At 42.6% G+C, this 17,500-nt stretch overlaps 1 protein-coding gene across 1 annotated transcript in view; it reads left to right on the forward strand.

Annotated features, from left to right (window-relative positions):
• The window catches only part of LOC143292202 (MAGUK p55 subfamily member 7-like), a 26,549-nt gene that overhangs the window by 2,474 nt on the left and 6,575 nt on the right, over window positions 1-17,500 (forward strand). The window contains exons 3-12 of the mRNA XM_076602385.1: window positions 1,522-1,596; window positions 2,544-2,624; window positions 4,668-4,802; window positions 7,862-7,943; window positions 8,789-8,874; window positions 10,556-10,627; window positions 12,070-12,266; window positions 13,779-13,828; window positions 15,628-15,714; window positions 16,379-16,474. Of these exons, the coding sequence (XP_076458500.1) occupies window positions 1,522-1,596; window positions 2,544-2,624; window positions 4,668-4,802; window positions 7,862-7,943; window positions 8,789-8,874; window positions 10,556-10,627; window positions 12,070-12,266; window positions 13,779-13,828; window positions 15,628-15,714; window positions 16,379-16,474 (961 nt within the window). The remainder of the gene's footprint in view (window positions 1-1,521; window positions 1,597-2,543; window positions 2,625-4,667; window positions 4,803-7,861; window positions 7,944-8,788; window positions 8,875-10,555; window positions 10,628-12,069; window positions 12,267-13,778; window positions 13,829-15,627; window positions 15,715-16,378; window positions 16,475-17,500) is intronic.

Consider the following 17,500-nt stretch of genomic DNA (forward strand, 5'->3'; position numbering starts at 1 on the left):
GTTTGAACAAAAAATGATAATAATGACTCCTCTTGTTGTTGTGTCAGCATAAGAGGTCAAAGTGCCAAGTTTAGAGAATACAAAAAATATAAATATAACAGTAAATGCAGTTTGCATATAATTAGGCTTCTTTTTTTATTTTTTGTGCCCATCCCAGAGGTGCAATATTGTTTTAAACAAGATGACTGGAAAGAACTAAATTTGTCCTATTTTTATGCCAAATTTGGTGTCAACTGACAAAGTACTTGCAGAGAAAATGTCAATGTTAAAGTTTACCACGGACACACACAGACACACGGACATACACACACACACACACACACACACACACACACACACACACAACCGAACACCGGGTTAAAACATAGACTCACTTTGTTTACACAAGTGAGTCAAAAAAGCACACTACCCACCTGTCACATGTTCTTTAAGCTAATGACAAAGTGTCGCTGATCTCTTATTAGTTTATTTTGTTTCAATTCTGTATTTCCTTTCTTTTCCATTTGATCTGTTTTGTTCCGATTAGTACCGACTATGTCATTGAACATTTCAGTGTTCATTTCTCTCTCTCTCTCTCTCTTCTCTCTCTTTTCTCTCCCTCTCTCTTTTTTCTTTCTCTTTTCTCTCTCTCTTCTCTCTCTCTCTTCTCTCTCTCTTCTCTCTCTTCTCTCTCTCTTTTCTCTCTCTCTTCTCTCTCTCTCTCTCTCGTCTCTCTGTCTCTCTCTTTTCTCTCTCTCTCTCGTCTTTTCCTTTTAGCTCTCTCTTTTCTCTCTCTCTTCTCTCTCTTCGCTCTGTCTTTTCTCTCTCTCTCTCTCTCGTCTCTCTCTCTTCTCTCTCTCCTCTCTCTCTCTTTTCTCTCTCTCTCTCTCTCTCTCTCGTCTCTCTCTCTCTTCTCTCTCTCTTCTCTCTCTCTTCTCTCTCTCTCTTTTCTCTTTAGCTCTCTCTTTTCTCTCTCTCTTCTCTCTCTCGTCTCTCTCTCTTCTCTCTCTCTTTTCTCTCTCTCTCTCTCTCGTCTCTCTCTCTCTTCTCTCTCTCTCTTTTCTCTTTAGCTCTCTCTTTTCTCTCTCTCTTCTCTCTCTTCGCTCTGTCTTTTCTCTCTCTCTCTTCTCTCTCTCGTCTCTCTCTCTCTTCTCTCTCTCTTTCTCTCTCTCTCTCTCTCTCGTCTCTCTCTCTCTTCTCTCTCTCGTCTCTCTCTCTCTTCTCTCTCTCTCTTTCTCTTTTCTCTCTCTCTTCTCTCTCTCTCTTCTCTCTCTGTCTTCTGTCTCTCTTCTGTCTCTCTTCTGTCTCTCTTTTCTCTCTCTCTCGTCTCTCTCTCTCTCTCTTTTCTCTCTCTCTCTCTCGTCTCTCTCTTCTCTCTCTTTTCTCTCTCTCTTCTCTCTCTGTCTTCTGTCTCTCTTCTGTCTCTCGTCTCTCTCTCTCCCCTTCCCTCCAAAACACCCTGTCTCTCTGGTTCTCTCTTTGAAGGTGCATCATATCCTATAAACTTTTTTCCCCGCTGTGTCAACATGTATATGTGCCCAGATGTACCACAAACTGAGAGGCAGGGACGGCTGTTTTGAACCCTTGTCCGACTTTGCCGTGGCACAAGCAGCTGATGTAAGTTTTGTTTTTTCCTTTCCTTTCTTTCTTCCTCCCCCTTCCCCCCCCCCCCCCCCCTTTCTTTCATTTCTTGTCTCTGTCTTTGCTCTGTGGACAACAATAGCAGCTAACAAACCTGACTTGACTCGACTTTCAGAGTTTGGAAGAGGCTGTGTGTCTTTTGCCCTTGGATATGAGGGACTGGTTTTGTTTCCTTTTTACTTTCTTTTCTTTTTTTTTTAACCTTCTTTCTTTCCTTTCATTTATCTTCATATCTTTCTCCCACCCACCCCGCCGCCGAATGACGTAATCATAAACCTGATGCATAGCGTCTGATTTTTTTTTCTATACTGCTAAGAGCGCCTAGGCCTGGTTTGTTCATTGTTTAGTTAGTTCATTTGTTTATTCTTTTGTTCGTTACTTATAAAGATATATATATATATATATATATATGTGTGTGTGTGTGTGTGTGTGTGTGTGTGTGTGTGTGTGTGTGTGTGTGTGTGTGTGTGTGTGTGTGTGTGTGTGTGTGTGTGTGTGTGTGTGTGTGTGTAACATTTCGTGCACAATTACTTGGTAATACAGACATATTCTATTCTATTCTATTAAGATAAGATCTGAAATTCCACATCATGATTACCTGATGCTGTTGCTGATGATAATGGCAACGCTAATAATGACGACGATGATGATGATGATAGTGGAGAAGATGAGGACGACGGTGACGGTTGGGTAGTAGTAGAGTGAATAGTGAAAGTGATGGTGACGATGGCCAAAATAGCCTTTTTTTCACAATTTGTTTTACCATCAAAGTCACACTGATATGATCGGAACCCCCACAACAACGATCAGAATTAATGGGAATAAACCAGCAATGGGCCAAGACTGTTTTCTTTTATTCATTTTATTAATTTTACTTGTTTATTTATTTATTTATTTACTTATCTATTGATTTTTTTCTGCAGGTGTATTGTACGGTGAGAGTGAAGACTGAGGACCCTGCTGTGAGAGAGTTGCTGAAGCTGTTGTCCAAACCTCATGTACAGGTCAGTTAGTCATGCCGAGAGGGACATGTGGAGTGATGGCACAGACGTACAACGCGTCTGCGTAGGGAACAACGAGAGAATCTTGGCGCACTGGGTCAAATCCCGCACTGAGCAGTATTTCACACCCCTCCACCAGACCTTGAGTGGTTGATCCGGACGGTACGATAAACCGAGGTCTCGCCGCGTGTAGCATGCACTTAGCACTCGTAAAAGAACCCGCGGCAACTAACGGGTTGTCCCTGGCAAAATACTGTAGAAAAGCTCACTTTGATAGGAAAACAAATATACTTGCAGGCATAAAAAGAAGAAAAAAAAGAAGACGAACCCCCTCCAAAAAAAAAAAAAAAAAAAAAAAAAAAAAAAAACAACCAAAAAACAAAACAAAAAAACAACAACAAAAAACACCACCACCACCAACAAAACAAAAAACTGATGGCGACACATTCTCCCTTGGGAGAGCAGCACGAATTTCATACAGATGAATCTTTGTTCACGACAAAAGAGTAATACGTTACAATACAATACCGAGGGAGACATTCAGAGACTCGCATAATGATAGTGTATTCCCATGGTGCTCAGGATCAGTGCTGCTCGTCTTGACGTCATAGTTCACTGCCTTGTGTCAGTGTTGGAAAGCTTGCTGTGTGTACTGGAAATCGTTTATCAAATCGAGATTTTTCATCTGTCAATAGATAAGATAAGATAAGATAAGAAGAATAACTTTATTATCTCCGACTGGAGAAATTTGGTCAGGTGCATTATCACAACATAGGCAAGTAAACAACATGGGGACCATAACTGTAAAAGTCAACAACAGCTTTTACGAATATTACAAAGATACAAATGTAAAAAAAAAAAAAAAAAAAATCACATACACCGTTTCATACATACATCCACACACTGCAGGTAATAACTAGTATTCTTAATGTAAAAACAGAAAGAATTAAGAAACATTGTTTGAATATAATTATAAACATAGCCTACTATACTGCACATTGATTACAATAGACAGATAAGAATAAAGATAAATTGCGGAAAACCGCAACCAGATAATCAGCACACACCCGCACCCCCCCCCCCCCCCCCCCCCCGGCACCCCCCATGTGTACACAGAGACATTATGCATAGGTATATAATTATATTTAAGTCTGGAAGCTTGTTTGTTTAGCTGTTTATTTTGATTGACAGAGCTTCTCAGACAACTCAAAGACTCAAAGTCTTCGTCACTTCCTTTCATGGGCAGTAACTAAGTTTCTGACTGAGGTTTTACACGTCTGGCAGTTTTTATCCTGCCATTCACACATACACATTCCGTTTTCGGGGGTGGGTAAATGCTACAAAATATACAGTTCGTGTTTCCGTGTTTCCTACAACATATGGAGCGCTACACAGATCTATACCTGTATCAGAAATGTGTGTATTTTATCGTGTGCATGCACACACTAAGAAAACTAAGACTCTTGCAGGTTTATATATAATCATAATGGACCTAGATTAATTGGGTTTGTTTGCTGCCAAAATGAAGGTAAGGTGTGTGTGTGTGTGTGTGTGTGTGTGTGTGTGTGTGTGCGCGCGCATGTTTGTGTGACTCTATGTGTGTGCGCGTGTCTGTGTGAATCAGTGTATATATATATATATATATATATATATATATATAGATATATATATATATGTGTGTGTGTGTGTGTGTGTGTGTGTGTGTGTGTGTGTGTACGCGCGTGTGTGTATGTGTGTGTGCGTATGTGCGTGTGGTCGCGTGTCTGTGTGTGTATGCGCGTAAGTGTGTGTGAGTGGGTTCGTGCGCGTGCATGCGTGTGTGCGTGCGAGTATGTATGTACGTATGTATGTATGTATGTATGTGTGCGTGCGTGCGTGTGTGTCTGTGGGTGTGTGAGCGTTATTGTGTGTGAGTGCGTGCGCGTGCATGCGTGCATGTATTCATGTATGTATGTATGTATGTGTGTGTGTGTATATATATGTGTGTGTGTGTGTGTGTGTGTGTGTGTGTGTGTGTGTGTGTGTGTGTGTGTGTGTGCACGACAGGCAGTGCTGTACACACACGACCAGGTGGCGATCGGGGACTATGACCCCCACATCGACCCCATCCCCGTGGAGGACGAGAGGGAGAGGGCAGCGGTGAAGGTGGTCAGCATCATCAAGAAACACAACGAGCCTCTGGTGGGTAGGGAACACACACACACACACACACACACACACACACACACACACTTGGACTCTTCACTTTCATTGTTCGATTTTTTTCAGATCACAGTCAAATACTCCAATTAGATTGTTGTTATAACTTTTTTTCTTTTCTTAAGGGGGCAGGGGGGCGGGGCGAGGGAGGGGGAGGGGGTTGTCAAGAAATCTTGGACTGATCACTTGTCTGATTTTTTTCCCCAAAAAATCTTTGTAAAATAGTCTAATTGGATTGTTGCTATGAGTATGACCTTTGAATATTTTATTTGTTTGTTTTGTTTTTTGTTTTTATTTCTTTACGCCTATATGTTTTAGAGTTGGAAAATTATTCTCTTTGCTTGTTTTTAAGTTAATGTTGTGAATAGTATTGTTTTCATCCCTTTCCCTTCCCCTCCTGCTCTCTGTTCACCTCTTTTCTTTTTCCTGCACTGTTCTCATGTCTACCTGCTCTCTGTTCACATCTTTTCTTTTTCCTGCACTGTCTGTTCTCATGTCTACCTGCTCTCTGTTCACATCTTTTCTCTTTCCTGCACTGTCTGTTCTCATGTCTACCTGCTCTCTGTTCACCTCTTTTCTTTTTCCTGCACTGTTCTCATGTCTACCTGCTCTCTGTTCACATCTTTTCTCTTTCCTGCACTGTCTGTTCTCATGTCTACCTGCTCTCTGTTCACCTCTTTTCTTTTTCCTGCACTGTTCTCATGTTCGCCTGCTCTCTGTTCACCTCTTTTCTCTTTCCTGCACTGTCTGTTCTCATGTCTACCTGCTCTCTGTTCACCTCTTTTCTTTTTCCTGCACTGTCTGTTCTCATGTCTACCTGTTCTCTGTTCACCTCTTTTCTTTTTCCGGCACTGTCTGTTCTCATGTCTACCTGTTCTCTGTTCACCTCTTTTCTTTTTCCTGCACTGTCTGTTCTCATGTCTACCTGTTCTCTGTTCACATCTTTTCTTTTTCCTGCACTTTCTGTTCTCATGTCTACCTGCGTTATGTTCACCTCTTTTCTTTTTCCTGCACTGTATGTTCTCATGTCTACCTGCTCTCTGTTCACCTCTTTTCTCTTTCCTGCACTGTATGTTCTCATGTCTACCTGCTCTCTGTTCACCTCTTTTCTTTTTCCTGCACTGTCTGTTCTCATGTCTACCTGTTCTCTGTTCACCTCTTTTCTTTTTCCTGCACTGTCTGTTCTCATGTCTACCTGCTCTCTGTTCACCTCTTTTCTTTTTCCTGCACTGTCTGTTCTCATGTCTACCTGTTCTCTGTTCACCTCTTTTCTTTTTCCTGCACTGTCTGTTCTCATGTCTACCTGTTCTCTGTTCACCTCTTTTCTTTTTCCTGCACTGTCTGTTCTCATGTCTACCTGCTCTCTGTTCACCTCTTTTCTTTTTTCTGCACTGTCTGTTCTCATGTCTACCTGCTCTCTGTTCACATCTTTTCTTTTTCCTGCACTGTCTGTTCTCATGTCTACCTGTTCTCTGTTCACCTCTTTTCTTTTTCCTGCACTGTCTGTTCTCATGTCTACCTGCTCTCTGTTCACCTCTTTTCTTTTTCCTGCACTGTCTGTTCTCATGTCTACCTGTTCTCTGTTCACATCTTTTCTTTTTCCTGCACTGTCTGTTCTCATGTCTACCTGCTCTCTGTTCACCTCTTTTCTTTTTCCTGCACTGTATGTTCTCATGTCTACCTGCTCTCTGTTCACCTCTTTTCTTTGTTCTGCACTGTCTGTTCTCATGTCTACCTGCGTTATGTTCACCCCCTTTTTTTTTTTCTCTCTCTCTCTTTTCGTCTCTCTGCCTGTGGGCTTTTCGCTGTGTTGGCTTCTTGTCTTGCCTCTCGTTCTCCTTTCTTCTTGCGCACGCTCTCTGTCGGTCTGACTATCTGTCTGTCTCTGTCTCTTGTCTCTCTGTCTCTGTCTCTGCCTCTCTCTCTCTCTCTGTTTCCTTCTCTCCCTCTGTCTGCCTGTGTTTCTCTCCGTCTGTCTGTCTTTGTCTGTCTGTCTGTTTGTCCTTGTCTTTCGCATTCCAGAGACATTTAATGAGACTGTCAGATATATATTTTTTTTTAAAGAGGGCAAACGAGAGAGAGACAGACAGACAGACAGACAGACGGAGAAAATAAATACAGACGTAGTCAGAGAGAGAGAGTGAGAGATGTTTTGTGTGTGTGTGTGTGTGTGTGTGTGTGTGTGTGTGTGTGTGTGTGTGTGTGTGTGTGTGTGTGTGTGTGTGTGTGTGTGCGTGTGTGTGTGTGTGTGTGTGTGTGTGTGTGTGCATACGAATAAAAACAATGCTGGCACCCCTACTTGTGCATCCAGACAGTATGGAGAAATCTGACAATGCAATAGCATGCACTAGAATACAAATACAATAGAGTATGATACAATACAATAGAGTACAACACAATACAACGCAACGCAGCACAACGCAGTACAACACAATATGATACAATACAACACAACACAATACAATACAACACACTCTGTGCAGCAAGCCACGATACAGGTCAGCAGGGAGACGGGCTGTATGGAGAAATCTGACAATACGATAGCATGCAATACAATAAAGTATAATACAATACAATAGAGTACAACACAATACAACGTAATACAATACACCCTGTGCAGGGAGCCACGATACAGGTTAGCGGGGAGACAGGCTGTATGGAGAAATCTGACAATACGATAGCATGCAATAGAATACAGTACACCATAATACAATACAATACAATACGACACAACACAATACAATACAGTACAGTACAAAACAACACAATAAACTCTGTGCAGGGAGCCAGAATAGAGGTGGGCGGGGAGACAGGTTGTATGGAGAAATCTGACAACACGATAGCATACAATAGAATACAGTACAACACAATACAACACAACGCAATACAATACAAAACAATACAATGCACTCTGTGCAGGGGCCCGGGATATAGGCCAGCGGGGAGACGGGCTGTATGGAGAAATCTGACAATGCAATAGGATGCAATAGAATACAATAGAATACAAGACAATACAAAACAACGCAATACACTCTGTGCAGGGAGCCACTATACAGGTGAGCGGAGAGACGGGCTGTATGGAGATTGCCCGTGTGTTGCACGGAGGAGCAGCTGATCGCAGTGGTAAATAAATAGCATTATTATTCAGCCCCGACATCATCTGTCTATTTTTGTCACGAAAAGAGGGGGCGTCATTATCTGTGTGTGAAAAAAAAGAAGATAACCCACGTATATGATTTGTTGTTGTTGTTTTTTTTTTCAAATACGCAGCCTGGCCAAACATCTATCTATTTTTGTCACGAAAAGAGGGGGCGTCATTAACTGTGTGTGAAAAAAAAAAGAAGATAACCCACGTATTTGATTTTTTTTTTCTCCAAATACGCAGCCTGGCCCAACATCTATCTATTTTTGTCATGAAAAGAGTGGGCCTAATTCTTTGTGTGCAAAAAGAAAGATAACCCACGTATTTGATTTTTTGTTTGTTTGTTTGTTAGTTTTTTTTTGTTTTTGTTTTTTTGTTTCGTGAAGGGGGACGAGGTTTTACTTATTTCACCAAGACATTCCTGATGACTGTTAGGAATCGGAATTGGAATTCATTCATTAAGGCCAAAGCCCCATATGAAAGGGAAGAACAGAATAACATCTTTTTTTGCTTTTCATTTTTTTTTTTTAAAGAAAGTTAGATTAATACACATGAAGATGTAAGTGCCGATACTTTTAGGAGGGTAACTCGGAAAAACAATACTCTGATTTATTGCCCTTTTGTCTTGTCTCCTGACTTAAGATCGGCGGGTTGATGGTTGTGATGGTGGTGCAGGTCTGATATCGGCAGGAGATGAACTGCATGATATCAACGGGTTTCGTTTTTGAGATGTAGAGCGAAAACAATATAATATCTATTTATGACAATATAATATCTATCTATGGTCGGTGGGCTAATGGTTATGATGGTTGTGATGGTGGTGCAGGTCTGATATCGGCAGGAGATGAGCTGCATGAGATCAACGGCATCGGCATCTTCGGCATGTCTCCAGACGAAGTGGTGGAAATGCTGGTGAGTCTGTGTGTGTGTGTGTGTGTGTGTGTGTGTGTGTGTGTGTGTGTGTGTGTGTGTGTGTGTGTGTGTGTGTGTGTGTGTGATCTTTTAAACATTATAATGCTCAATTATTGGTTGTTCTCCCTAACTATACTGTTCATTTTCCTGCATACCCCCCTCGCCCCCCCCCCCCCCCCAAAAAAAAACAACAACAAAAACAAAAAAAAACCCACAAAACAACAACAACAAAAAAAACCAAAAAAAAAAACCGAAACAAAACAAAACCAACAGCAGCAAAGAAAAAAAGGAAAGAAAAGAAAAAAACCGAGAAAAAAAACACACCCCGAAACTATCACCAGTCCACTCTTCTTGAAAATTTGCTTCGCAGTCTACACAACAAAGCAGCCCTGCCCACATGCGCAGATTATATATGACTGGCCTGATGAAAGTCACAATAGAAAATCTGCCATATGATTTTTTATGGGAAGGGACAGAGGTTGGGGAGTGTAATATATATGTATGTGTATATGTATGTACGTATATATATATATATATATATATATATATAGAGAGAGAGAGAGAGAGAGAGAGAGAGAGAGAGATCATCGCTGTCCTGTCCAAACTTTCTTAAAGTGCGTTGAATTTGGCTTGAATTTGAAACTGACCACAATGTCCTCTCAACAAACGTTCTCTCACAAGAAAGGGGAGATATAGTGAGAACCCCTGGTGACTACAAGAGCCAGTGTAGTGAGGTGCCTGGAGAGAAGATGGTGGTGGTGGTGTTGGGTAAGTGAGGGGGTCGGGGGGTGGAGGGGGATGGAGGTCAATTGACCAGGAGATGGGGAATCCTTCAGGTACGGATCTCCCAACCTTTTGCTTTGTGGCCACTCAGTTTCTGTACAGTATGATCACACAGACTGATGTACAGTTCTACACAAACTTCACAAGTTGTTAAGGGACGAAAAAACAACAACAAAAATTAAGGCGAGTAACTCTCGGACATCAGGGCACTCCACCCTGCAAATCCACGTTACGGGTGACATAACATAAATTCATGCTACATTCCTGATTCTCTATAGCCAAAGATATATGTAGCTAGGCTCACCTCTGTTTTCAACATCCCCAGTATATCAATTGTAGTAAGAGCACGGGTTTACAACTGCCTCCTGTTGCCTTGAAAAACGTTGTGGCGTGAACATCTACCGACCTTCCAGTTGCAGTCAGCAGTCAAGAGCAGAACAGATGTTTCTCTGTGAAATGCATCCCCACCATTATCCAGAACCTTTCAGACATTTTTACCTCTCGAGTGATTAATTCTTCTGACCCCCTCCTCCTCCCCCCCCCCAGCCGTCCTCCACCCCCACACACATCTTCACCAGAAACACCCTTACTTCTTTCCTTCAATGTCCAACCCTTTCCCCGTTTTGAACGCATGCAAATGGATCAGGTGGGGCTTTTTAATTTTATTTTCCAGACTCCCTGGTTAAACGTCATGGTTAAGAACAGCAAGGTACCCTGCAGGCAAAAGTGCGCCTTTCTTTATCTAAATTGTTTTCTCTTAAGTCAGTCATGCACACTGGCTTATGCAAAGTGACAGATCAGAGACTGTGACATATTGTTTGATATGCAGGGGATAATATTGGTTGTGTTGACGATGTGGATATGTAGAAAAGATAAATGTGATGTGTTCTCCTTGCAGTCCAAGGTATCAGGGTCAGTCACCCTCAAACTGGTGCCCAGTCTGCACGGCCCTGCATGGAGGAAACGTGAGGTAAATAATGCAGTGCCGTGCAGTGATTTGCAGTGTTGTACAGTACAGTACAGAACTGAACACAGCAAAACAGCTCAGTACAGTGCAGTGCAGTACAGTACAGCAGAGCACAGCACAGCACAACATAGCAAAGTACAGTACAGTACGGTACAGCACAACACAGCACAACATAGCACAACACAGTAAAGTACAGTACAGTAGCGTACAGCACACCACAGCACAGTATAGTACAGTACAGCACAGTGCACTGCAATATAGTGCAGTGCAGTGCAATGCAGTACAGGACAGTACAGTACAGTATAGTATAATATAGTGGTGTGTCGTGCATTGTAATGTAGGATGTAAGACATTGTAACATAATCCAGCACAATGCACTGCAATACAGTGCAGTTTAGCACAGTATGCAATGGAGTGCAATGCTGTACAGTGCAGTCCAGCGCAGTTCAGTTCAGTGTGTTCAGTATGACTGCAATAGTATTCCTGTTTGAAGAAACCATGCGCGATTGTTATTGAAACAGAAACTTTCTTTAATAAAACATTGTTATGCTGATGACATTAGCAGATAAAGACGAACGAGATGCGGATATAATGTATAAAACAGGTAAAAAGGTTAAAAGTCCTATAGCCTTTTATGGCCATCTGAGCAGTGATTTCATGTTCACTGTGTCTACGGCACTGTTTAGGAAGAGGTAGTGTGTGTGTGTGTGTGTGTGTGTGTGTGTGTGTGTGTGTGTGTGTGTGTGTGTGTGTGTGTGTGTGTGCGCGCGCGTATGTGTGTGTGTTTGGAGGGTTTGGGGGAGGGGGGAAGCGGGAAACCTCTCCTTCTCGCTGTTTTCATCCGAAGTCAGGTAGCCATTCACACCTGGGTAGAGGTGAGGAAAATCGGGGGTAAAGTGCCTTTCCCCAAGGACACAACACCAAGCCGAAATGGGGGCCTCGAACCCTGATCACTGGTGAACACTGGATCACAAGTCCAACGCCTGAGCGATTCTGCCACGATATCTATATGTAAAATACTATCGTGAATTAAACATCGTGACTGCCGGGGAGATTAAAAAAAGACAGTAGAAAGAGGTGTTTTAAGTCAATATTGCAATACCCAGAAACAATCAGAAAAAAAAAAAAACTGAGAAAATGGTCTCTAGATATACAACTCTACATCAAATATGTGAAGTTTCAGCCTTCCAGATATATTTCCCCTTTCTTTTGATGTCATCAGTCACGAGTCACTATGAACGTAAGCGCTACGTCCTACGGCAGTCAAGGGGCTTTGGTCTGGGGATATACTACACTAAATCAAATATGTGAATTTTCAGCCTTCCATTTATATTCCCCTTCTTTTCTGATAATGTCATCAGTGACGTCACTATGAACGTAAATGCTACGTCAAGGGGTTTCAACCCTTGTTTTGACACACCACCCACACCATGACCGTGTTGCAGCTGATCGTGAAGGCCCTGTTCACCTTCGACTGCAGCCAGGACGAGAACATTCCGTGCCCGGAAGCCGGGCTGTCCTTCCGGCAGGGGGACATCCTGCACATCGTGAGCCAGGAGGACGCCACCTGGTGGCAGGCTTACCGGCACGAGGACCCCAGCAAGCGGGCAGGCCTCATACCCAGTAGGCATTATCACGAGAGGTGATTTGAGGGGGAGAGACTGTAGGCGGCATGCCGCATAGTTTTGCTGTTGCAGGCTACACACACACACACACACACACACACACACACACACATACACGCTCGCACGCGCGCGCGCGCACACACACACACACACACACACACACACACACACACACGCACGCATGCACACAAACACACACACACATAGACACGCATGCATGCACACAAACACACGCATGAATACAAACACACGCACGCACGCACGCGTACACACACCTGGAGTAGATTACAACAGTACAACATACACTTCACACCATCATTTTATGGTCTTTAAGGAAAACAACAACAACAGCAGCAGCAGCAAAATAAAGAGAAATCAGCTGTTAGAAAATAGTAATGATTAAGGTAACACAATACAAAGCAATACAATACAATGCAATACAACACAAAGTAGTCTCCAAAATTTTCACTTGTTTTAAATCACAATTCAGTACAATACAACAAAGACCCAAAAGACAAAGTAGTCTCAGATATTTTCACTTGTTTCAAATCACAAAAGCCTTTTGTAGGAGACAGCTTTCTGACTTCTCTTTAAAGGAATTCTACTGATGGACGAAGTGGAAGCCTCTCCCCTGCCTCTACCCTGTTATCGTCTCCACATCAGATAGGATATGTTCTGAGAACTACAGCACGTATATACATGCAATTCCTCAGCCACGGCGGAACAGAATCCCCTTTACTCCATTCTGCTTTCAAAGGCACCACTCGGAATGTATATTTTGTTGTGTTTGCGTGCTTGAAGATACACACATGCGCAAGCACACACCACATTTTTTTTAACACGCGCGCATGCGCAAACACGCACATAAACATGCACTTACGCACACATACACAAATACAGACACAGACGCACAGAACGTTGTGGTTTGGTCAACAGACGTTTGGGGAAAAATCAAGTTAATACAAACAATAGTTTTACTCCAAGTGACTTTTTACGACTTAATCTCACAACGAAATTACAATCACATCTTTGTGCATGTATTCAAACAGCATAATGCAGTAGCAATGTATTTGATACACCGAACGTTGGAATAGATTCAGTTCAGTTTCTCAAGGAGATGTCACTGCGTACGGACAAATCCATATACGCTACAAATCTACAACCTGACCAGCAACATGACCCAACACGCTTAGTCAGGGCTTGAGGGAAAATAAATAAACAAATACACGTATGTGTGTGTGTTATATGCTTGTGTATACATGATCGTGTGCGTTGCTGTGCAAATGCATGTGAATACACGCACACAGGAAACTACTTCAGCAAAAGAAATCCTTCAGAGAAAAGAGTAGTACCTTTTACGACACACCTCTGTTTGCGACATGCTGATTTTGGTATAACCTGATTTCTGTCTTAAATGAAAAGCTGGGTGTGGAGATCGAGAGAGCGAGCGAGCGAGCGTGTGACTTGCGAGAGAGAGAGAGAGAGAGAGAGGGAGTATTCTTGATATATATTTCTTTCTCTGTCAACAGACAAGAAGTGCTGCGGAGAGCAAAGGCCAGAGAAGGGAGGTATTTGCCAAGTGAGTGGTGCCAGCATACACTGACACAGTCACCAACCCTTCTCGCTACTACCCAATACAACACTGGAGGGATATATCTGAGTGCAAGAGACGGCGATATTCATCATGTTTTGCGTGATGATCAGCTATTTGTAACATCAGTCACTGAGGTCAAATACCACTTTGTAGCCGTGGGAGCTTGTAAATTTTTTTGTCTTTTTCTGATATCATAGTCATCTACCCTTCTCACTACCCTAGAGGGGTAGATCTGAGTGTAAGAGATGGCGATATTCATGATATTTTGTATGATGATCAGCAATTTGTAACGTCAATCGCTGAGGTCATATGCCACTTTGTGGTGGGAGCTTGTAATTTCTTGTTTTTAACTGATATGACTGACGACCCTTCCACCTATTGACCCACCACCCCACTGTTGTTTTGTTCTTGTTATTTTTGTGTTTGTGTGTGTGTGTGGTTTTTGGGGTTTTTTTCTTTTCTTTTTTTCACCTCAATAACCCCTGGGACCCATGTCCAACCCTTCACCCATTTTCCACACACCCGTTCTATGAATGTGGATTTGTGAGCTGAAAAGAATGAATGCGTACAGTGTGCAAGTCAGTCACTTTGATGTGAATAGACAATAAGCCAGTGAGAAGAAGAAAGAAGGAGGAGAATCACCCCCATCCCTCCGCCCACCCCACCCCCCTTCCCCCGCCCCCTCCACTACAACCCCTCAACACCCACCACTGTCAAGTCCGGTGTGTCACACAAGCTGTCTCAGTGTCACCATCCGGCTTAGCGCCGGCCGTGAAGCTCATGTGGAGGAGGAATGGTGTGACAATGTATTTTTTTCTCGTTATCATTAACGGTATCTGTGCGTAACTGGGTCAGGTGCTTTACAAATATCCTGTTTATTACTCATCATCACGAACAGAAGACAATAATGTGCGCCAGTGCCGTGTGACGTTTCATTGCCAACAAGGACAAGGTGCAAGAAACAGCAAGAGCAGCAAACACGGGATGAGAGGGAACACGACTATAACAAGTAATCACCACCAACAAAAAAAAGTGTATTAAATCTCTGGTTGTTTTTGTTTTTTTTTTTGTTTTTTTTTTTTTTAGCACAAGCGTATGACATCTACATACAATAATAACGTAAGTAACGATATGGCGATAGACATCTTATCAAAAGGTTCCGTGAAAACTTCTTTTTATGAGGGATGCAGCAGCATCCTTCACACACATTTTTCTTTTCTCACCCACGCTTATTTATTTGTCCTTGGTTCCACGTGTTGCCATCTGAGAGTGTATCCGTCTTTACGTGTTCCGAAACAGGTGACAAAAGCTACTGAGTTGGACTAAGCATGTTTTGTAGACCTACATAAGTGAGTATACCTGTGGGTTATTCGAACCACACAAAAACTCGGGACACATATTTAGGAGAAAAGAAAGAGGTATAAAAGTGTGTGTGTGTGTGTGTGTGTGTGTGTGTGTGTGTGTGTGTGTGTGTGTGTGTGTGTGTGTTTATTCACACCAAAAATTTCAGGGACACACAGAGAGGGGAAGAGAACGAGGTGTGTGTGTGTGTGTGTGTGTGTGTGTGTGTGGTTATACGCGAACGCACGTGTATGTGTATATGTGTGTGCATGTATGTGTGGGGCGTGTGTATGTATGTATGTATGTATGTAAGTGTGCAGGCAGGGCAGGCATGTGTGTGTAGGTGTGTGAACTACTTGTCACTGTTAGTTAACGCTAACGTATGACAGAGAGGAGGAGGACTGCCGTCGAACACCTACACCGGTGTGGTATGTGTGTTGCAGGGTCCATCAGCCCATGTCGCTACAGCCCCAAAGTGCCGCGCCAGCCCCGCCTTAGGAAGACCATGTACCACATCGTGCAGAATGGAGGTAGGAAAAGCTCAGCTCTCTTGCACGCACACACCAAAGGCATCAATCAACTCACACATATACATACATACACGAAAGCAAACACGCACACACACAAACATGGAGACAGACAAACAGACAGACAGACATACACACACTGGCATGCACGCACGCACGCACGCACACACACACGCATGCACGTACGCGCACACACACACACACACATATTACACATTACACATCTAATGTCACTTAAGATGAAAAGACGTTAATTTAAGCAAGCACACACACACACACACACACACACACACACACACACACACATATATATATATATATATATATACATGCATACATGCATACATTCACTTATTCAGATTCTTTCATTAAAACTGAATAGCGTATCAACCAACGAGTAAATTCATGCAAGCAGTCCTGTTAATTAACAGTGTTGTTTTATTTTCTTGTTGTTGCTGTCGTCGTCGTTGTTGTTGTTGTAGCTGTTGTTGCCAGCAGCCTTAACGACCGCATAGGGCCATGTCAGTGTTTATTCTTCTTTCCGTTTTTCCCTTGACTAGACGAGTATAAATAAATGGAGGCAACCAGCGATGATGTTGTGCACTTTTGACGTTCTGTTTTTCAGTGCTCACATGATGATGTGCACTTTTTGACGTTCTGTTTTCAGTGTTCACAGACTTTGATACAGATGAGATTCCGGCCTATGAGGAAGTGGAACTGTACATGCGGAAGCCCGGCTGCTTTCGACCAGTTGTGTTCATAGGTGGGGGGACCAATCAATAATTAAGCAGACAAAAGAAAAATATGTGTATCTTTTCCAAGCGGTGCAACTTTTTTCTGGTTCATTAGTGTCCCACGGACCACCCCCCTAGTCGGAATACACCCCCACCCCACCTGCCTTCTGTACATTTCTAAAAAAAGATAGGAGACTGATATAGATACTCATTTATCTGTAGCCTGTTCACCTAGTTACAAGTTGGTTTATTTTAGGCGCGACTGATTCCTTGATAAATGTGTCTGTTTGCTTGTACCACGCCTGTGGGCACAGTATGATCCACGAATGAATGTCATGATTTCATCAGTCGGTATTGAAACATTACCCCCCCGCCCCCTCCCTCCCCGCCCCAATTTCCCTCCCAGCTCAGATTAAGTAGAGAATGAGAATCAGAATCACAATGACTTCATTATCGCAGAAAGAGAAATTTAAGTGTGATGAAATGTGTCATATGTACATATCACAAACAGAACGGTGGAATTTGGGATATACAACATATATAACAAAATCATATACAACACTGTGAAACCAAGAAAAGCACGATAAAATTATTGCCTTTCCATTATTCACACACACACACACACACACACACACACACACACACACACACACACACACACACACAGAGAGAGAGAGAGAGAGAGAGAGAGAGAGAGAGATGGGGGAGACCGTATGCTGTGAAAGGCCATTGTCAGTCAGTTTATATTCCATCGAACTGACTTGTCTGTACCCAGTGGTCTAACGAGGTGCTGCATGTTGAAAACACAGACATTATATTTCAAAAACAAGCATGTGAATCGCATGTCCTTGAATCTTTTTTAAAGAAAGAAAGAAGAAACCATTGCTCGTCGTTTTTTGAGAGTGTTAAACGCTACAAACGTCTTTGAAAAAAAAAAGAAAAGAAACAAATGAACAATGAAAACGCGTTCAATTAAAAGAAAAATTCTCATTGCATTTCATCGTGTCCAGCTGAGACATCAGTATACGACAGAAAACTGAATGGTGTGTGTATCT

Source organism: Babylonia areolata, chromosome 18 (assembly GCF_041734735.1).
Source record: "Babylonia areolata isolate BAREFJ2019XMU chromosome 18, ASM4173473v1, whole genome shotgun sequence".
NCBI lineage: Eukaryota > Metazoa > Mollusca > Gastropoda > Neogastropoda > Buccinidae > Babylonia > Babylonia areolata.